The sequence below is a fragment of the Corapipo altera genome, unplaced genomic scaffold (genome assembly GCF_003945725.1).
Source record: "Corapipo altera isolate COAL_440 unplaced genomic scaffold, ASM394572v1 71, whole genome shotgun sequence".
NCBI lineage: Eukaryota > Metazoa > Chordata > Aves > Passeriformes > Pipridae > Corapipo > Corapipo altera.
In genome coordinates, this window is record NW_020884916.1 from 6,141,357 (window position 1) to 6,162,635 (window position 21,279).

A 21,279-nucleotide genomic window follows, 5' to 3' on the forward strand; every position below is an offset into this window, starting at 1 on the left:
TTTCCTTCCCCTGGAAGCTCTTTCCTTCCCCTGGAACCGCTTTCCTTCCCCTAGAGCCCCTTTCCTTCTCCTACAGCCCCTCTCCATCCCCTTGAGCCCTTTTCCTTCCCCTGAAGTCCCTTTCCTTCCCTCAGAGCTCTTTTCCTTCTCCTAGAATCCCTTTCCTTCCCCTTGAGCCCTTTTCCTTCTCGTGGAGTCTCTTTCCTTCTCCTGGAATCCCTTCCTTTCTCCTGGAATCCTTTTCCTTGCCCTGGAGCCCCCTGCCCAGGCAGCCGTGCCGGTTGGAGGCAGGACTGGCCAGGTGAAGCCCCTTGGCCTCAGCAGAAGGCAAAGGGGAGGGCGATGATGTTCCCGGTGTCCCGGCATCACCCCTGCTCTCCCCCTCCTTTCCTCTGCCGCGCCTGGAGATGATATTCCAAAGCTTCTGAGGGAAGTGGTCTCCAGCCCAGCCCTTGGAAAGGGGTACGAGGATGGATTTTTCACCTCTGTGCAAGCGCGGGGTTCTCGCTCTAAAAATGGGTTTAATGCAACCATAACGTTTGTGGGGCCGTACAAAGAAGCATATTCATGGAGGCAAAATGGGCTGCGTGGCTGGAAACAATATTGGGTTTGTTCTTGCTCTCACTCGGCCTGGAAAGTTTACAGAAGCCCGAAAGAGAGAGGGGGGTTAATTCTTTTTAAGGACAAAACAGGGAGGTTTTCTTTGGAGCGGGCGACGCGCAGGGCACTGCCAAAGCCCGGCACGGACACGTCCTCCCTCCCGCTGAACAGGAGCACGGGCTGCTCGGGACAGGTTGCAGGGGAAGGATATCCTGGGATTTCCCTTGTTTCCCGGCGGGGATGATGCTGAGGAACCGAGCGAGGAGGAGCCGTGCGGGCTCGGGCCGCAGGTGCTCAAGGATGCGCGGGTGGAGCAGGAGGAAACCTGGGCAGCTGGAGAACGTGGCGGGAACGGGAAAATCAAAGCCTTCACGGACTGGTTTTTCGGGTAGTGATGTTCCTACTGAGCGCATCCTCCAGCGCTTTATCCCTTTCTGCCTCTTCTTTTTCCCTTTTTTGTATGTTTTTCCCCACGCTCCCGCCCCCCATTCCCGGCGTCCCGCAGGATTTCAGTTCCTCCCGGCTGGGCTCGGGCCGGCGGCCCAGGCACCCCCAGGGAAGGGGGAACGGCGGCAGCTTTGTCGGCAGAAGCTGCTGTGAACTCCCACGTCGTTCTCACACCTCGGGGTGATTAATTACGCAGACACCGAACCGTTCTCTTTTGGACGCTCATTTCTTGGGGCAGAAACGCTGCTAAATTGTTGGACTTCAGCAAGTCCTTGATTAATGCCTCGTGACAAATTGGTGCTTAAGGATTTCGTTCTTGTTTGCACTTACCTCTCTATTTTACAGAGAAAGATCCCTTCCCGCTTCCCGCTGTCCTGAGTTTTCCCCGTGCTCAGCCCCAGCGCTGAGTGGGGAAGGGCTCTTGTTCCCGCTTTACCTTCAAGACATGGTTTGAATTTAGGTCGAGAAGGTGGGAAAGAAGTTGTTTGTCTGCTGGAAATGTGGCATGTTGGAGCTTTCCAAAATAAACCAGACCCTCGGGCACAAGGGACGAGCTTTTGCAGTGACCCTCGCATTTAGAGAGCAGCAGCCAACCCCCTCCCCAGCTCTGAGACCTTCTAATGGCTCCATTCTTTCACAATTTACAGAAAAACGCCCCCCTCCAATATGCTGGATCCAGGGAATTTTGTATTTCAGCCTTTCCTATGCTCCTATGTTTAGAAGGAGAGGAGGTGTGGAGGGAAAGGGGAGCGAAAAGGGAAGAAAAAAGAGAGTAAACGCTAAGGGGGAAAAAATGCTTTAAATCTTTCCTGTAAATCTCCAAATATATGAAGTCTGAGGAACAAATTCAAAGCAGGCACGGACGCCTGAAGAGAAGTTAGAGAGAAATATTCTGTTCCATTCAAGCGCATCAAGGGTCTCGCTGAAGCCTTGTTTGGCTAAGGTCAGACGAGACTGGGTTCTCCAATAAAAATAAATCTCAAATTAATTATGGCCTCAAGCGAGGGGCCAGACGTTTGGAGCTAGTGCACTGCAGTCTGTTTTTTTGGCCTTCAGTATTTTTGTTTTTTGTGCCTTAGCTTTCCAATAATTGCGGGATGGGGGAGGGAGGGAGGGCGGGGGTGGTTTTATTGGGACATGGGGCTCAAATAAAAGCAGCCAGGACACTGCTCACCCCGCTCTCCGCCTAATTGCGGTGCAGCTTCAAAGCTACTGCATCTTCTCCACACCGCTTTTAAGACATTATGCTTTACTTAGCAGCGATTAGCAGGGAACAACTTTCCGGCTTCAAGCTCCCAAATCTTATGGGCTGTTCCTGTAGGGAGGAGGGACCCGATCCTTCAGTCGTGGGGCTGGAACACTCCACTGATTCCTTTTTACTGCCGGAGCTAAAAAGCAGAGCTTTGACCAATTAGTTTAGTTTAGAATTGGGATTCGTTTCTGGGGATCAAATCCCAGGGCTGTAGTTTGGGCTTTTTGCTTGTGAGGTTGTGGGTTTAGAAAATAAACACAACGCGTCGCGTTTTTCATTCTGCAACGGAGTCGGTGCCAGAGGAAAGTCAGACACAGAGATTCCAAGCGTTCACTGAGGCTGGTGGAGATTTTCCCCTCTAGTAAAGGCTGGAGCAGGACAAACCCTGGCCTTCTGCAAGTACACAATGATGGCAAACGTTGTGAAACATGATTATAGAGAAAAGAATATATAGGAAGATATATATATATACAAAATATCGCTAGCACAAGGTACTATATATATATAAAATACATACACATATAATATATAGCACGAGCTACGTGTATAGAGAAGCTGGTTACAACAAAGAGGACACTTTGTCTCAGTTAATGCAAAATGAGCCACTTTCCAGCGACAGAGCCAGGGCGTGGCTGCCGCGTTTTCTGGGGCTCCCCTCCCGTGTTCACCGCGTGAGTTCGCAGCGACCCCAGGCTGGGGTGAAGGAGAGCTCAGCTGATGCTGTTGGGGTCAGATGGGGTGACAGAAGCCAAATCCCCTCTCCCATCCTCCGAAAATCATATTTCTAACCTGTGACTGAGGCTCGGGAAGGTTTCCATGGTGTTTGTTCCTATGGAATAACTCGACAGTTTTAATTGCGAAGTGATGCCCGCTAATCCCGTGGGAATTCCAGACGGAAAATCCATATCTTTAGGGTTCTACAATCCCGCGAAGTCCTGTAGTTCCCGTCATGGAGCTCCACTGAGGGGTTAATTCCTTTGGTACTGCCCGTGAATCAGTGACGCGCTCAATCCCCCCAGAGTGTCCTTATTCGTTTCGGTCGGATCACCCAAAATCGGCGTTTTCACCTTCTCCGGGTGAGGCTGCAGCCGATGTAACCCAATAATAAAGACGAGGAGAGGAGGTGGGGACATGCCAAGCGCTTGAGATCAATATTGAACTAATTAAAAGCTCGAGAATTTCGTTTCATTCATAAGCGCAGTGAAAGAAAAAAATCGTACTACCAATAATTGAGAAGTGACTGATTTCTACCAGCCTGTCCCAGTGTCAGCATTTGAAATCTTCCGTGGTTGCCAAGATCAAATGATTTTCCAGATGTCTGGTGGTAACCACATTAAACAGATCATAATTCCTTTGCTGTATGTACATGTGCATCCAAACGTCGAGCAACAGATTAAAAGTTGCGCACATTGCTCAACCCCGTGCGCGGCTTTCTCTGCCGGGCTTTGCTCCCTTCTCACTCAAACGCAGTTAAATACTCAGTTAAATAACAGAAAAATACCCAAAGTCACCGCACAATCACCTGGGATGATGCAGAGCTTTGGCGCACGGAGGTTGTGAGTAGCTCAGCCTTATACAAAAAGTTTGGGGTAACTTCAGGGGTGGGTTTTTTGGAGGGGGGGGGGAGAAGGAGGGAAGAAACAAACAAACAAACAAAAACCCCAATGAAGCAAAGCTTCTATTGTTAAGTTATTTGGGAAGAAAAGAATAGGTTGTTCGGCTTGTCTGAGGCAGTGTTTGACAACTTCGCTCGTTATTTTATCTCCCGGATTTTCGCAAATGTTGTTTTAGCCCAAACCCAAGAGGTAAGACAGGAACGTCCCTGCCAGACCCGACCTAACAAGTGACCCGACCTGGCACCGTTTGGAGCCATCCCCAGACATGCAAAATAAGCCCCTGAGGGTCACGGTGCCCGTCTGGCCACAAAAGGCAGAGCTGGGTTCCTAAAATATCTCCAGGTGGGAAGGAGAGGGGTCTGTCTGGTACCTCCCCCCCTTGGGAGCGCTGGGGATGCGCGGTGGGGACTGGCTTTGTTTGTCCCCTCACCCGGGGCTGGGCAGGGGCTGCCTGGGGAGGGTCGGGCTCCTCTCCCGTGAGCTGGGCACGTTTTCAGGTGGTTTCTCCCCACTGCCGGTCCACAGCCTAAACCCAAAGTGCCCTGTGGGGTCCGTGGCTGACAGAGGCTCTTTCCATGGGATTTTTTTCCCCTTCCTTTCGCGGTTCAGGTCCTCAGCCTGTCCTCTCCCTCACCCCCCGCCGTCGTTGCTTTTCGGGGCTGGTGGGGAGTGTTGTCTAGAGAGGAAACCATTTGGGTTTTGAAAGGATGCGTTTCACTCTTCCCTTTAACCTCTCGCTTTTCTGGTCGCTGCAGCCTCCTGCCATGTGGTAACGCCGAGGGGGGAGCGGGGACAGAACACTGCCGGGGGGGAGACGGGACGGAGGGCAGGGAAAAGGCAAGAGAAATGCGGAAAGCAAAGGGTTAACCGTGATTTCTTTTAATTGAACTCCAGTTCTTGTGGCCCTAGGCAAGGGGGGACCTGACCCCGCTAGCAGCATCCAGATGTGCAGCTCTCCGGGGACCCCGGCGCAGACCCCTGGACTGTGGAGCAGACAGGGGGGGCCGGGGGGTGGGGAGAGGGGAGGCGGCCGGGCTGTCCCTCCGCTCCCCCCCTTCACCTCCCGGCTGCGGGCGGCCTCAATCGCTGGCAAGCAGCGAGCCCAAAACCTCCAGGTCTGGTCACGTTCAGCCCCGTGTCTGCATCTGAACTCCAAAATTGTAGCTGAATTGATGAGGCTAATTTCGGAGGAGGGGGAGGGAGGGGAGGGAGGGGCAAGGGGGATCTGCAGCTCTCTCCTGCCAGCTCCGGGCTCGCAGAAATAAAGTATTAATAAGGCATCTCTGCCGCAGCCGAGTAGAAACACTAGTGGCATTATTGCATTTCCCCTTTGGAAGGGGCGGGTGCAGGATAACTTTGGATATCATTTTGATTTCCCCCAACCCCCAGCCCCCCTCCCCGTGGTTGGACTAAAGACGGGGGAAACAAAAAGCCTGGACACAACTGGCACTGGACAAGGTAATCCATCCTTCCCACCGAGAGACCCGACGTGCAGGAGAGTCCTCCTGCCTTGGCACTTTTCTTTCTTGGCTTCCCCTCCTTTTATTCCCCGCTCTGCTCTTTCCCTCTGCGTTGTTTGCAGAAGTGGGGCAGAAAGGAGCCCCGAGTGTTGCATGATGTGTTCCGCTGCTGCTTATTTTTGCGAGGGAGGGGGGAAGCGGGGGAGCCGCACAGGCGGGTATTGTCTCCTTTCCTCGGCTCCTCTGGAAGGTTGCAGCTTTTCCCGGAAAAAGGAAAAGCGCGTTTTCTCCTCTGCTGATCGCTCCCGTTTGAATGAAGGGGAGAATTGCACGCCAGAGGCTCGCCAGGTCTAAAATGAGATTTAAAGGCTGGTGGTTGAGGGTTTTTTGTGTGCGGTGCCGGTTAGGACACGGCTTGGGAAGGGAAATTTCGGCCGATCTGACAATCACCGCGAATTGTTGTCATCTTTAGCGTGTAAAGTGGGTTTCCCCCCTCTCGTTTGAGTGAGGTTTTAACAGCTTAGCGAGAGACTCGCACTGTGAGCGGGAAAGGATTCCCAGCCCCTGGAAGAGATGGCTGGATACCCATCCATCCCAGTGTCTCCCCCTCAGAGCCCGACATCCCACCCCTCGAGACGAGTGGGAGTGAGAGGAAGGGGCGAAAGTGGCAAAAAGCCTCCGCTTCCCCGCAGCCCCATTCCCAGCCTGGATTTAATTGCTGGAGTCGTCTGTCTGTCTCACATTATTGCACTTACCGCTCATTTCTGGCAGGGACCGGACCCTCATCTCACGCTCCTTGCTGGGAGGCGTGAAGGAGGGGGAGCGAAATATGCTTTAAATACATTTTTTTTCTTTTCTTCCCCTGCCCGCCGCGACCGAATCGTATTTACGGTTTTCTCCCCTTAATTTTTGCCGGTGACTGGAAAACGCATTAATAAAAAAATCTGTGGGAAGAGACGGAAATTCAGTGAGTCAGGCCGAGGCTGCTCCAGCCAAAAGGAAAAAAAAATGGCAAAAACCCACGTTAAACTAAACTGTGGGATGACACACGGCGCTGGCTAAGACGGGCTGGGGTGCAAGGCAAGGGCTGCGCTGGACTGGCCGCCCCAGCGACAAACAAGAGCTGTGACAGAGGTACCCATTGTTCTGCCCCTTCTTATCTAAATGGAGCAAATATCCTGTATGTAAAATATATATATTTTCAACAAGAAGGCAGGACCAGCGGAGAGACGAAAGTTTCCTCCTCGAGTGACTTCACTTCCCAAAATTAGCAGAAAAAAACGTTTCATCCGGTTAACTGTCTCTTTTTCGCTCTGCTGCAACAACCAAAGTTAAAAAAAGAGAGAGACGGAGAGAGAGGGAGGAAGGGAGGGAGAGAGGGGGAGAGGGGGTACGGAGCGAGCAGCAAAACCGCTGGAAGGGCAGCGAGAAGAGCGAAAAGAGAGAGAAGGATAAAAAACTTCAGGAGGCGTCGGTCGCAGGCTAAACCGGGTCAATGTGTGGAATATTGCTGGTCCCGGCTGGAAGTTATTCTAGATGGACGGCACTATTAAGGTAAGGGGGGCAGGACGGGCCGGGGGTCCCCTGCAGCCGGGGGGGCGCCGGGAAGGGGCGCGGGGCCGGGGCCGGTCCGGCCGGGCTCTTCTCCTCCTCCTCCTCCTCCTCTTCCCCGTCGGCCGCCGCCTTGTCTCGGGGCTCTCCCCGGGGCTCGGGGGGTTCGCAGACGCTCGTCCCCGCTCGGGGGGGGGCTCGGAGGGGCCGCGGGGCCGTGCCCGGCTCCGGGAGGGCAGTGCCAGCTCCTGCCCCGGGGCTCGGAGCTGCCCCGCTGTGCCCCCGGCCCTGCCGGGAAGGCTCCGCTGGCTCCGGTGGTCGCCCCTGCCTTTGCTCCTGCAGTCATTTCTTTCTTTTTTTTTTTTTTGGCGGGGAGTTGGAAGAGAAACATCCCCTGGCTTGGGGAGAGGCAGCGGGAAAGGGAAGCTGAGTGTGTGGCAAATAAACCACCAACATAACCAACCTCGGGTGGCCTTGAGCAACCGGGGACGCTGCCGGGGCTCGGAGAGCGGTTTCCCCTCCTTCCCCCCCGTCCCACCGGCCGGTCCTCCAGCCTCTGGAAAGATGAACCGAGCCTTTCCAAGCCCCTTGAGGTGCTTCTCAAAGCCCAGGCAGCACAAGGGGGACTTTCTGGCTTTGGGGGACCCTGCTGCGATTCTTACGGGCTCTTCTTGAGGGAGCGCTGTAGAACAGCAGCAGTTTGAACAGAGGAGCCTTGAAGCAAGAGACGCTGTGGGTGTGTTTGGGTTGGAGGATTTCGAAAGAAGATGCCTATCGCCTGGGTGGGGTGTCATTTCGTCTTAAAAGTGCTCTTTTTTTGGTGCATCTTTTTTTTTCCCTCCTTTTTTTTTTTTTTGTTTTTTCTTTTGCTGACCTGGGTAGAAAAAATGCTGCAAACTGGCAGGAACTGAAACTTTCTCCCTTAGATTGCAGCTTGTGACAAGTGCACGGTTTGGAAGGGTCTCAAAAGAAGGGGGAGGGAAGGAGATGGGCAGGAAGAGAAAATGGAAAGAGGAAAGAGAGAGGGAATGAAAGGGTGGATGTCGGAAAGGGAGAAAGCATGAGCATTGAAAGCACGAAATTTGGGAGGTATGTCAGGAATAAGACAAGTTTTCCCCTCCACCTCCTCAGATCCGTAGCAAAAGTAACCGGGGCCTCATTCAGGATAAGTTTAGTGCACCACAACCTTCTTTGATTTGGGGAGCCCTAAATATTGTGCAGTGAAAGTGCAGAAATCTCCCATCTGTAGATCTGCTGCGGTGCACACATGGACCTGCTTTGCTGCCCAGGCCACGAGCCCTGAGTGGAGCTGAGTATTCCCACCAGGCAGGGAATTCCTGGAGCCCCGGGAGCTGCTCCCATCCCAGGCAGCCCGTGTTGCACAGAGCTGCTGCTCACCCGCAGCGCCTGCGGTTCGGGGATGAGGAACTGCGACACTTCGCAGCTCCTCTTAAAGTCACGTTGGGAGGCTGTGGCCGAAGGAGGAACTCACTCAACGCATCCCAGGTCACTGCCCCGGCTCCCGGCCCTGCCCACTGCCTGCTCTGCCCTTGTCCTGCTTCTCTCCTGGGCCAGAAATGATCTGGCTGATTGCTCAGACAAACGGCATCCAGAGACTCCAGATCTCCTCCGGGCTCACTCACTGAGCTGTTCCAAGTTGCTGCAGGTGCCCATGTCTTGTTTGCCACCTCTGATAATTTCCCCTTTTCTTGTGCCATGCACTGAGCTCAGGGCTCTCTGGTGCCTCTGGGATTATCTGAGATCTCTTGCAAGTTTTCCTAAAAGGTGGGTTCAAGGAGTATTAACCCCACGCAGTGACAGATTTGCTGCAGAGAAGGGAAGGGTTAGGCCACCTTGCCTGGTTTGTCTCAGGTGAAGGGCAGCAGGAGAGGATGTGGCTTCAGATGCTGCAATGTTTTTGTGCTGAACCTGTGCTGCAGGGTAGATCCTCTGAATTCTAGGGCACAGCAAAGCAAACCCGTCCACATCCAGAGAAAAGCAATTTAAAAGCAATCGTGCCTTAGTTCTGCTCTCCCAGAGCTGTACACGTTGATTTATCTCAGAGCTGTGTTTGTGTGGGGAAAAATATGGCAGAAAGATGCATGGAAGTGACTGGAGAGCAAGAAAAACACAGCAAAAAGCTCTTTCATCATCTCCAGTAAGACCAGGGGAGGGAGCAGATGAAATCTGAGTTCCGGGGCGGGTAAGAAACGCTTCCCTCCCCGAGCTCAGAAATATTCCTGTCAGTGCAGGGAGCAGTGCTCCGTTTGGGAGAGGGCTATGCAGTCCAGATGATTTTCTTCTTGAGCAGCTTAAACTTGGCAAGTGACTCTCTTTTTTGAATTATTCCAAAACTATTCCACGGACGACTAATTGTTTTAATTGAGCCAGAGACTTTTAGCTGCACGCTTGGCAGGTGCAGGAGTTTGGGTTGAGTCTGCTGTGAAAATCTCTCCCTTTGCCCTGCAACCTCTAATATTGGGCTGGTACTTTTCTCTCAGTCTTTCTGTGCCATTCAGAAAGAGTTTTGGTGACAGATTGGTTTTACCCACATGGAATAATTTAAGTGCACACCTGCCCAGCTGCAGGGGAACTTTGCAGTGAGGGGATAAATCCACTGGGACCTTGGGCACTCCTAAAGGCTCCTGGGGAAACAGGGCATGGTCAGAGGATAGATGTGGTCAGGATTATCCTGGCCTACACCTGCACCCTTTGTGGACATGGCACACAAGTGTGTATTAAAGTTGGTTTCAGAGTTTTGAACCCAAACCTCATGGATATAAACATATAATATGGAACCAGCTCAGGACTGTAAGTCATCTTTCCCCACCACGCATGACTTACATCCTATATGATATTGCTGAGCCAACACAACAGGTCCAGAACACCTTTAATTTATTCACAAAAGATTTTATATCTTGAGGAGAATTAGATCACTTATTGAGGAAGTGAGAGGCAATTTTTGCTGCATTCTTCCAATAATCTGTTTAATAGCTGGCATGAGAAGTGGCCTGGCTGGCTCAAAAAGTGCCCTCTAGAGCAATGCTCAAAGGGCTTTTCTGGAGGAAGAAGAGCAGCAAACCTTTCTGAGTTCATTCCCACATTCAGCTCATATTCAGCACTGGCAGAAGATGATTTGGAACCAGGGAAAACCCCGACATTTGTGTTTGCAGTAATTATAAATAGTCGATAACACTTTTATTGTACAACTCCAGGTATTCCCAAGGCCATGTTCTGAGGGTTAACCCCCTGTTTTGATTAATTTACGTTGTGTTTGGAGTGTTTGATTTTTATTGCCTCAAATTAATTCAAAAAAGGGTCCATCTCATCAGTAGCAAGCTGCCCGTGCACGGACTTCCTCACAATAACAACTGGTGTGGTTTCAAACTGGTTTAATTGTTTCACTTCCACTTTATGTGGGGAGAATAATTAAAGCCAATACACTTGCTAAAGCCTGGTTGTTAATAAGAAAGCACATTTTGTGTAGCTGCTGCCTTCGTTCTGTGCAAACATATTTATCCTTGTGTCGTGGCCATCAGAGAGGCCACTGAGGGACATTCAGTGAGGACTTTGCATTTCCCAAGGTGGTGACAACCAGAGTTGTGTCCCTCCAGGAGAAGAGGACTCCTGTGTTGGCGTTGCCATGGCAAAGGGTGGGGTTTGCAGAGCAATCACTGTTTCTTGTCGGTTGTGAACCGTGGGCGTTCGCTCTCGCCCTGGAACTCGCCTTCAGGAGCTCAGACTGAGAATGTGTTCCCCTCCTGGGCGAGTTTCAGTGCCTGTTTGGCCCTTTGAGGTCACCCTGGCTCTGGCCCCGAGGGATGACCCTTCCTGGCAAAAGGGCATCGACTCCCAGGGCAAACTCCCAATCTGCAGATTGAAAAAATGACAAATAAATCACCAAGATTTGAAGATTGACAACTTTCCACGTTGCTGCCCCTCAAAAACAACTTGGAACAAAACCATCTGGAATTTCCAAGGCATCAATGACAATGTTCCCTCATACCCTGGCCCCTGTTCAGGACACATTTATTATATGTAATAACTTTCTGATATACAACAGCAAAAACCTGTTAGAAATGTTTTATAATTGGGATATTTTGACAATGCTGCTTCATTTTCCCTCCAAGATCTGTGTGCAAATGCACATCTTCTGCCTCAGCATGAGCTTAAATCACACTGTCACACTGACCCTCGAAGTGTCCAGTGCTGACTCCCACTTGCAGTTAACACTGGGAAAGCCTTTTCCAAGCCTCTGGCGTAATGTTTCCTGCTAAGAGAAGGATGGTTGGTCTGAAACAAACCTAACACACAACAAAACAGTACAAGTGCTTAGATTTTGGGTCCTTGGGGTTTCACTCAGAGGCTTTAAGGAGGTGGTGAGAGCCCTGTGTAGTTTCTCTGCACCACTGTGGATTTTACCTGAACAGGATGTGGTCACTTTGAGTGGTAGCAATGCGTGTCTTGAGGATTTCATGCTTTTATTTTAGTTATTAGTTTGAATTCTGTGATATTGCTGGGGGGAGCACCCAGCTTCTGTCAGTCCTTGCAGCATCTCTTCTAAGAAGAGTTTTGCTGGTGTGTAAGGGTGTTATTTATTGCAGTATTACAATCAAGAGCAGCAAAGGGGAGGGTTGCACCTTGAAGTGAGGACCTAGATGACACTCTGAGAAGGTGAGATATGATGGGGAAGGGCATTTATAGAGTTTATTTCCTTCAGCTCTCCCCTTCCTGGACTTACAGAAGGCTTTCCTCTTGATTTCAGCTCCCATCTGCTCAGAAGGAGCAGGTCTAGAACACATGAATGTACAGCCTCATGGCAGAGCATCTGCCATCCTGGTTTTCCCTGTAACACAGCCGTGTATGCAGTTCTTTTCCAGCCCCTCATCAGCTGCCTCCTTCAGTTCCTCCTCCTGCTTGACTTTCCCTGAGCACTTACAGAGACTCCACGTCCCACCTCAGTGCAAACATGCACCAGCAGGAAAATTAAAGGAGTCAAGGGAGCCTTAACTTCAGATTTCAGATATTTGTGGATTTGCTAAACCCCTAAAGCTGCAGGAGCTTGGTGTTAGTGCGTGGATGTGCACGGCTCACCTGGCAAAAGCAGCTCTGATACATTCAGCTCAGTTCTACAAGTTGGTTTGAAGGTAATTCTCCTCCAAACTGTAGAATTCTGGTCAGATCTTTCCTCCTGAATTGAACAGCAGGGTCTGTGCCTCTCTTTTGTCTCCTGCATGTGAACACAAGTGCCCAATGCACCCTGGCATGTAAAAAGAGCTGCCTGCAGGGCCCTCAGGGACACAGGGCTGTGTCACACCTCCTTGGGTGACACCTCAGAACACTTTCTGAGCAAACAAACGATTTTGGGTGCGACTGTGAGTGCACATTTATAGCTGGGTTGGAAATACAGACTGAAATATCAGCCCACAAATGTTTTCTGCCTCCTTCTGGGAACCATCTGCCTGCTGGGGGACCCGAGTCTTTGGTGCCCTGGGTGTTGTGTCCCTGCAGACTCTGACTAGGGTATCCTAAACTGCACAAACAGAAAGGGTGGCACAGGACAAGGGCTGGTCTCCCCTGCTGAGCTCCAAATATCAAAGCCTGCAGAATATGAGTGCATTTGCTGCTTGTTTTCTCTCTTGCTCTCATTACCCAGGCCACACAATTACTGATGCATATCTGTAGCCAGTAACACCGATCACAAACCTGCCTCTTGTAGTAAAGCCGCAAACGTTCCCTCCCTCCTCCCCCACCTCCCCCACCTCCCCCACCAGCAGCTTTTCCTTTAGCTCTGAGGCAGAGCCCCGAACAAAAGGGGTGTACCTTGGTCTGAAAGGCACTTCAGTATGTCCTGGCAAACCTTCTGTTCCTCCAAAGAGCACCAAAGGCAGAGTTTGGAAAGAAGGACCACCAGTATTTAACACCAGAGACACTTGATTGTGTCTAACTCTGTTTTGCTTCCATGTTTTAAAGCCTAAAAACAGGGGGGTGTAAGGTGGGGTTCTTGGGGTGTCCTGTGCAGGGCCAGGAGCTGGACATGACGATCCTTGTGGGTCCCTTCCAGCTCAGGATAGTCTGGGATTCTGGGATATTTGTCTAATTAAGTAAGCAGTTAAATTTGAAACAGCCTGTAACTAACTCCCCTCAGCTCCCAAGGGTGACTGTTCCCTCTGAAAGCCAGGCTGCTTCCTGGGTGTTGGACAAAGTGTCCTGGTTCTGTTCACAAACACACTGATCAACACTGGAACACTGGCTAAGAGGGGGCACTGAGTGCACAATTCTCCCTGGAAAAAGATGGGAAAGGAAGGTGAAATCTCACAGACATTGTGCAAAATCTCAGCCTTTCTTCTCTTCATCATCAGTCTGATGCTCTAAAGAAAATGACCCTCTTCATGTGGGTCAAACATTCTTTCTTTTCCTGACTTTTTCCTAAAATTCAGTCAGAAACACAGCTCCACACGGGCTCCTGTAGTAAGTGTCATGGATACACCTCAGCTTGTTGATTTATTTGCATATATCTTGTTCCAGCACACACTGAGAGCTCAACCAGAAATGTGAAAGAGTAAGAAACAACTGAAAAAATCTTATAAATCTCCCCTCCCCAGGCTGACAAAGCTGCACACCCAGGAACTGAACGTTATTCTGGCCCACACTTGTCAGTCAAGGGAGGGAGAGAAATATTGTAACGGGCAGCAAAGCTTTAATTAGTCATTTACTGATTTCTCATTCAGCAAAAAAACCTGCCCTTTTTAATAATGCTGGTTTTGATCTGAGGGGAAGAGATAAATCAGCAAGAATACAGTTTTTTAGGTTGGGTGATGAGTGAAAAGAAGAAACTATAGTGAGGTTTGGTGGGGTCAGGGGAAGGTGTGGTGAGTCCAGGAAACCGATTTCTGCATGATGAGAAAATTCTTATCTGAATGGTTTTTATAGCAGCTTTTTCTTCCAAAAAGAAGATAAGGAAAAGATTAGGAGAGGTTGAAATACTCTTTTTGCAGCTAAAGGCAGAATTTGGCTCTCTGGTTTTTTCTGAATAACTCTTCTTGTTGTTCCAAGCTTGATTGACTTATAACTGCATCTGAACCAACCTCACATCAGTTCCTTTTTATCAGCCGAAGTGAGACTTCCTGTGCTCCACAGTCTGGTTTCCTGATGTGTTTCCTTTTTCCTTTTAACAGAACAAAGGAAACTGTAACTCCTCCGCTGCTCCTGTTCCAAATCTCCCTGGGACTTCATACAATGTTCAGCAGCGAACATTTCCCTTGTATTTTTATCCCTGCCCGGTGGGGCTGCCTGGAGTGACAGTGCCCTCTTCATCTCTGCTGGAGGTTTGCACTGCCACAGCTGCAGAGGGGCAAGAACCCCGGGGATGTCGAAATAAAACCACTTCCAGAGCAGTGGGCAAGCCCCCCTGGCAGCTACTGGGAGCTCTGGGCTACCAAAGTAAGGCAGAAAGGGAAAATCTTTGCCCAAAGACTCTGTGTGTTACTAGAAACACGGGGGTTTTTTACAGCAAATGTCAGGTGTTGAAGTCTCATTGATTTGCACATGTTTGTTTGGGTGAACTTTGGTTTTTGACCCTGGGGCTGGGACTTTGTGTCCTGAAATAGGGGGGCCAGTGGCAGAAATGGTGCTCAAAATGGTCACACCCACAGGAGGCAGTGCCCTGGTACCCCCTGCAACTGGCAGCCCTATATATTTTAATAGGAATTGTTTTCAAACCACCACACTGAGTGGCAATTATCCTCTTCTCACATCTGTTTTTCCCTTAGCTGTTAAGGGCTGCAGTTCCCTTTCAGTCCTGCCATTCACACCAGGAACGTGCTATGGATGCAAACTCCAAATTCTGCCTTGCAGGAAGGATCCTGTCTCCCTTGGGAAAGTCCTTTTCCCCAGCTGACAGATACTGAGACACACCATCCCTTTATCATCTCTGCAGGTCAGAGCTGATGCTCTTTCTTTATAGGAATCACAAGTTCTTGTTCACTTGATGACAGGAATCACTTGTCTTCTTGTTCTGAAGGCAGAGCTCCCAGGGAATCCTGCTCACCCAGGCCCCAGGGAAGAGCAGGAGCTGGGTTACTTTAAGCAAGGAGAAGAATTACCATCCTTGCCCTCCTGCAGAACTGCCTTTCTGCAGGTTTTGGTGAACTGATTTGAGGTTTTCTCATGTAATACAAAATCCCGAGCCTTTGCATTCAAAAAGGTCATTTTTAATCAAATGGTTTTGGATTGTCCAGCAAAAAGCATCAGAAAATTATATCCCTGCTGTAAAATCCTGGGGAAAATTGAGGAAGTTTCGCCTTTTCTGCTGTGTTCTGTTTATGGAACAATTTCTATTCTATTTCTAATTCGATTTCCATCAAAATTCCATTGATTTAATCCCTATTAAACTCAGAGGATTTGTCCATGAGGGTCGTGTTGCAGATCAGCCTTCAGGACTGACTCCTGATTAGAACCAGAAGTCGTGACTCGTGTGATTAATTCCTTGTATTACGGGAGTTGTCCCCAGAGGCTCCACCAAGAGGAGCATGGCACGTACATGGAATAAGAGCCCAAAATCTGAGCAGGCAGAGGAAGAAAACAAGGAGAAGATGAAATGCAGGAAGCATCTGGTCACTCAGCAACTCACCATCAGAGATGCAAAGAGTCTGTTCACAAGTGTCTGGAATTAGAACTGGCCAGGGATTGGGAGCAGAGGGTGGACTTTGAATGGTTTTACCACTGATGCACAGAAAAATCACTAGAGCCAGAAATTATGGATACAGGGACAAGCTCAGGAGGGGACAGATCTCCTGAAAATTGATCCCAAAAGGCTGTAAGTTATTGTGAGCAGGTCTCCCAGCTGCTGGGGTGTGTTTGAGGCACACTGAGGATCCACATCACTCGTGCTCCTCCACACACAGTTGCTCCATCAGGGATAATTTTGCTGCTGCTGCCACTCCTAAACCCAAACTTGCTCCCAGAATTCACAAGCCGTGAGTCATAGCAGCCTCCCTTAATTAGATCTGATATGCACATGTATATCTCTCCACAGCACAAATATTTATATTTTGGTGATATTTCTAAACTAATGCATCTGGCTTCATTAGGCCCAACCAGGCTTTAGAACAAGCACTGTTGGACAAGAACTTGCGGTGTCATCCTGCAAATATTACAGGAATTGTCTGTAACAGGACAGGAGAAGGAATGATCTTAAGGGAGGAACTGAGGCAGAGAGCAAAGCAAAGTGTCTTATCAGGGTCTGGGGTGCTTTTAACGGCCCACATTTCTCCCAAATCCCTGTTCTCCCAGCCCAGCGTGCGTGGCGATGTCGTGTGTGTTTTACCCAGCGCGGGGGAATTCAGACGGGGCTGGAATGAAACCTGAGCCGTCCCTGGGCAGCCGGAGGGAGCCGGGGCTGTCAGTGCCCGCGGCCAGCCCGGCTCCTGCCGCTCCTGCAGCCCCTCGGCACAGCTCGCGGGACACCTTTTGGTCCTGCATGAAGCGGAGCAAGGAGCAGGGACGGGTCCAGACTGAAGAGCAGCCAGGGTTGCTTGCCCAGGGAAATTTTACAGAGGGAGATGTAGAGCAGCACTGTGCCAGGGTACCTCCTAGTCCTTTTCTTCTGAAAAGCATCTCTGTCCTCTCCTTGGCAGTGACACTGGGTCCTCTGGGTTGTGGGCAGAGTTTTACAGAATTACAGAATCCCAGAATATGCTGAGTTGGAAGGGATCCACAAGGATCATCAAGTCCAGCTCCTGGCCTTGCACAGTCCCATCCCCAAGAGTCCCATCACAGGCCTGACAGTATCATCCAAATGCTTCTGGAGCTCTGGCAGCCTTGGTGCTGTGCCCACTGGCCTGGGGAGCCTGGGCAGTGCCCAACCAGCCTCTGGGGGAAGAAAGGAGGAAGAAGCTAAGACTGAGTGTACAACAAAAAGTAGTAGTAAGACTGCAAGCTTTCCCATTGCCCAGAGAAGCAGCAACATGCCACTATTTAAATGACAAGTGAACACCAAGAGCACGATAAAAAGCACATGGCAATTGTAAGCAGTTGGTAAGCAAATTGTTTGAACAATCAAGTTCAGTCTCAGTTCTACCACTGCCTAATCCATTTAATCTAGAAGACATTATTTGGATGACTTAACACTTTTATGGAAGGCTGTGTAAAACATTTACCCAATATGCATCCCCATATGACCCTTTTTTTGGTAGGAAAAGTGTATTTCCACGTTTAACTCTGAGTCCCAACACACTCCTGCCTGGGACATCCTGTCACTGCTACAGGTAACACTGGTCTCTGTCCCCTTTACTGGGTTCCACAGGGCATCCCAAACCCAGCTCCACAGCTACAGGAATCCTTTCCCATCACAGCACTTCCAGAGCAGCAGGCAAAGGTTTCAACAAAGGGCTGGAGTTCCTTCCCTTTAGGAAGGGAAAGCAATGCCTCGAAGTTCAAGCTTGCGTGCTATAAATCCTCTGGATTTGCACCACAGTGTCCCAGAGCAGACGTGTTCTCATCCTCACAGAACACGGGGTGGTCACTAATGGATGGAATAAGCTTGCAGTTAGCTCCCTGCTCCTCAGTTTTGGTATTCCCATATGTCATCTCTGCCTCAGGAAGGATGTAATTATGGTTGATCGTTAGTGTTATGAGTTATTTGTGCTCCAGCAGTGCCTGGAGGCCAGTGTGGGCTCTGCTGTGCTGAGGAGTCTGTGTAACAAGAGAGTCTTCTTCAAAATTCCTGAGCAGTGAAGAGAGGTTATGGCACTTAATCTGAACTCCAGAGTGGGAGCAGTTCTTGGGCTCCATCTCTGCTGTCAGATATGACCACGCGCTGTCATTCCCTTCCCAAAATCCTCAAGGTTTCTGTGAAGGATGGATTTTCTTCCCACCCCCACTGTTCCCCATTGCAAAGGCCTTCTGTAACTTCTTCATTCTGAGGTTTGGATACTTTCTTCTGATTTTGGGCTGACATTTGCTCATGCCTGATTCATACCTTTCGCATGCCAGCACTACTGACCTTAGCAGCACTTTCCCTTCCCTGACTTTACATCCCCAGTGTATTTACAGACCACTGCCATACCTCACCCTTTGTTTTGTGGGGATAAACACAAATCTTCTACTCTCCTTCACACCCTCCTCCTCTTGATTATTCCTTAGCCCTCAGATGCACCTGCTTCCATGGGAATTTGTCCTTTGGCACATTCCACTGGAGTGGCACAGGCTGTTCTCAGTGCTTGGCATTAGCACACACTGGAAGATCCCTCCCTGATGCAATCCCAGCATTGGGATGCTTTGGGTTTTTTAACTTCTGGTGAGTCAGAAAAATCTGTGAGAGGTTAATTCACTCCAGTCTTTGTCTCAGACTGGTTCAGTCAGCTGTTCTGGCACTGTATGAGATCAGGCACTTCACCTCTCTGTGCTCCAGTTTCTCACCCACAGGAGTAACTCCTCCCTTCCCTCTCTGCCTGGTGGGAATGACTGGCTCTGTTCAGCAGCAGCAGGGACAGTGACCTCAGTGCAGGCATGACCTGCAGTGCCATGGCATGAACAGACAGACACCCAGTTCCTGCCATTCTGTTCTTTATTAACCCTCCCCAACCTTCCTGAGATATTGGGTGTAGTTACCAACCTTTGGGTCTTGCACATCTTTGTAATGTGGGTTTGGAGAACTGCAGGAATGTTTTCCCTTAGCCCAAGGACCATTCTGAGCTGTCCAGAGGAGCAGGAAGGGTATGAAGTGCAGCAGTTTGGCAGTTTTGCAGCAGTGCCCTGGTGAGAGAGGCCAGCAGAGTACGTGCCTGTGGAGCTGCTCCATTGATTCACACTCAGAGCACACACACAGAGCCAAAACTTCAACTGGGCTTAAATACCAGATGGCTTCTTACATAAGCCAAACTTTTATGTGTTTTAAAAACTAGCAGCCAGTGCAGGCTCAGGCCCTGCTCTGGTTGTCCCTTCCACTCCTTACCCTTTTGCAGCTCGGTTGTTTCAAAACTACCAGCTGCAGCCTTCCAAAAATAGAAAAGGATTCATTAATCACCATAACCCTAAGCCACAGAAACTCTACCTTGTGAGCAGCACTTTGCTCCCCACGTGCTGTTCTGTGCCAGCCTGGAGGAGCTGAGGTGCCCAGGGAAATGTGTGTGCTGGGGAAGGTGTGTGGGCACCAGCACAGGGGGGAAACGTGCAGGGAACAGGGCGGGGAAGCAAAGGAGCACAAAGAGAGCAGGCTGTGGAAAGAAATCCTCCAGGTCCTGACAAACCATTCTCCCAAGTGCTTTCCAGGTCCTTTACCCAGGTAATGACCACAGCTATTTGCAGGGCCCAAGGACTCAGTTTTGCAAGGATGGCCCTCCCTAGCTGAGATGAACCTCCTCAGGAGGAAGTGTGTGCTGTTTTCACATGAGAACCACCCTCTGATTCCGCATCTGTCTCCAGATGTGCCTTCCCAAGGCTCCTCCAACTGTACCTGAGTGTGTGGTGCACGTACAGTGAGCTCAGAGTTCAGAGTGTCTGATACAGGTGGTGTGGGCACAGTTTTGTCCCCACAGGGCTCAGTGAATGTGCAAGACACTGAGTGAACAAAGGGCTTTGGAGTTCATCAGCTGCAGGGGATAAAAGGAGGGTGGTTGTGCTCTTGCCCTGTATAAATTGCAGGTTAAACTGATGGAGTTAAACAAACAGCTGAAAAATGGATCTGTCTCAGGCAATGCTAATTTTCTATGTATCACAGAGCCACAGGATGGTTTGGGTTGGAAAGGACCTCAGAGATCATCTCACCTCATTCCACCCCCTGCCATGGGCAGAGACAACTTCCACCAGCCCAGTTTGCTCCAAGCCCTGTCCAACCTGGCCTTGGACACTTCCAGGGATGGGGCAACCACAGCTTCTCTGGGCAACCTGTGCCAGGGCCTCACCACCTTCACAGCTAACAATTCCTTCCCAATATCCCACCTAACCCTGCCTCTGGCAGTGGGAAGCCATTCCCCCTTGAACTCACCCCATGCCCTCGTCAAAAGTCCCTCTCCAGTTTTCTTTCTTCAAAAGTCATTTTGTGGGACAAGTCCTTGGCTCTTGTTTTTCCTCTGAATCTTTCTATGACTAAACTCAGTTCTGCAGGGACATGGATTCATGGAGCTTCATTCCTGCCTGGGTGGATATTTCACTGCTAAGCACTGTTAAGGTGCTGAAGGGGGGCAGGATGCCCAGCTCCCACTCCAGGGGGAGTCCTACAAGGGATAGTTTTGCTGTAAGAGTAACAAAAAAACCCCAAAACCCAAACACGGCATGTTGTGCTTAAAACATGAGATCATGATCCAGGACACTTGACTTCCATTCTTGGCTCTGCCAGTGACTTTCTTTCCAGCCTCAAGAAGCCAATGAACTCTCAGGCAGGACTGGTCATTCCCTATTTATCTCTTTCCTAGAGTCCTTGAGCTGTTTGGAATAGGAGCCATCCCCCAGAGTGTGTTCACCCAGGAACAGCTTGAGGTTTACTCATCCTGAGTCAGGTGGTGGAGTATTTCCCCAGGGATTGTGTCCAAGATGTGCACTTGGTTATTCACTCTTTGTTATGACTCAGTTAATGGGTTATGTAGATAAGGAGACTTCTAGAAGAGAAACATGTTCAGAAACATGTTCAGAAACCTGACACTATCTGTAACAAAGCTTTCTTAGCATCTAAGATGATAGTCAGGCATCTATTATTTAGTGAGAAGATAAAGAGGAGAGATCTGCCCCCTGGTATCTCCTCTGCTCAGCAGATAATAATCAGGTCACATGTCCCTCTTGCCAAAACTGTAGACTTTGTGAAGAACGAAACCCTGCAAGGGGAGTCTTTATTCCTCCTCCTCATCCAGAAACCCTGAGCAAACTGGTTTCTGTGCCTTGATTTTCCTAATTGTAAAATAATAATGGGTAATGCTCCTCTGAGGTGAAGCTGAACGCTGACAAATCTCCACAAAGAGCTTTGTAAGCCCTGGATAAGGAATGTATAGGTGCCTAAAATGCCAGAAGAAAATTGCCCTGAAATCAGGTCCAAAGCAGCTGGATGAGGAGTTGGGGTTTTGCAACCAGGAAAGATGCTATTTATAGGATATAAATTGTTCTAATACTTATGAAACACAGAAAGAAACAGGTTCTGCTGTGCATCCTCTACAACCCCAACCGGCTGCATTAACAGGAACCTCACGAGACACGTTGTGCTGAGCTGGTGCAGCCCCTCAGCCCGAGCAGGGAGAGGGGAATCCCACGGGAGGGCAGCGGCACTGCTGGCTCAGTCCAGCACTGCTCGATCTCCAGCCCTGACAATCCAACAGCCAAAGGTCGCCTTGGCTCTGGCTGCTCCTCCTGAGCAGGAAGGTGT

The 21,279-nt window shown here is 50.0% G+C and overlaps 1 protein-coding gene across 4 annotated transcripts in view; it reads left to right on the top strand.

Moving 5' to 3' along the window:
• FLI1 (Fli-1 proto-oncogene, ETS transcription factor) overlaps positions 1-21,279 on the top strand; it is a 105,545-nt gene that overhangs the window by 22,385 nt on the left and 61,881 nt on the right. Inside the window, exon 1 of one of the 4 annotated variants that reach the window (XM_027655600.1) lies at positions 6,698-6,929. The exons of the other annotated variants lie outside the window; for them this stretch is intronic. Coding sequence (XP_027511401.1) covers positions 6,912-6,929 — 18 coding nt within the window. The 5' untranslated portion in view covers positions 6,698-6,911. Of the gene's footprint in view, positions 1-6,697; positions 6,930-21,279 lie in introns of those variants that run through there. 4 annotated transcript variants of the gene reach the window in all.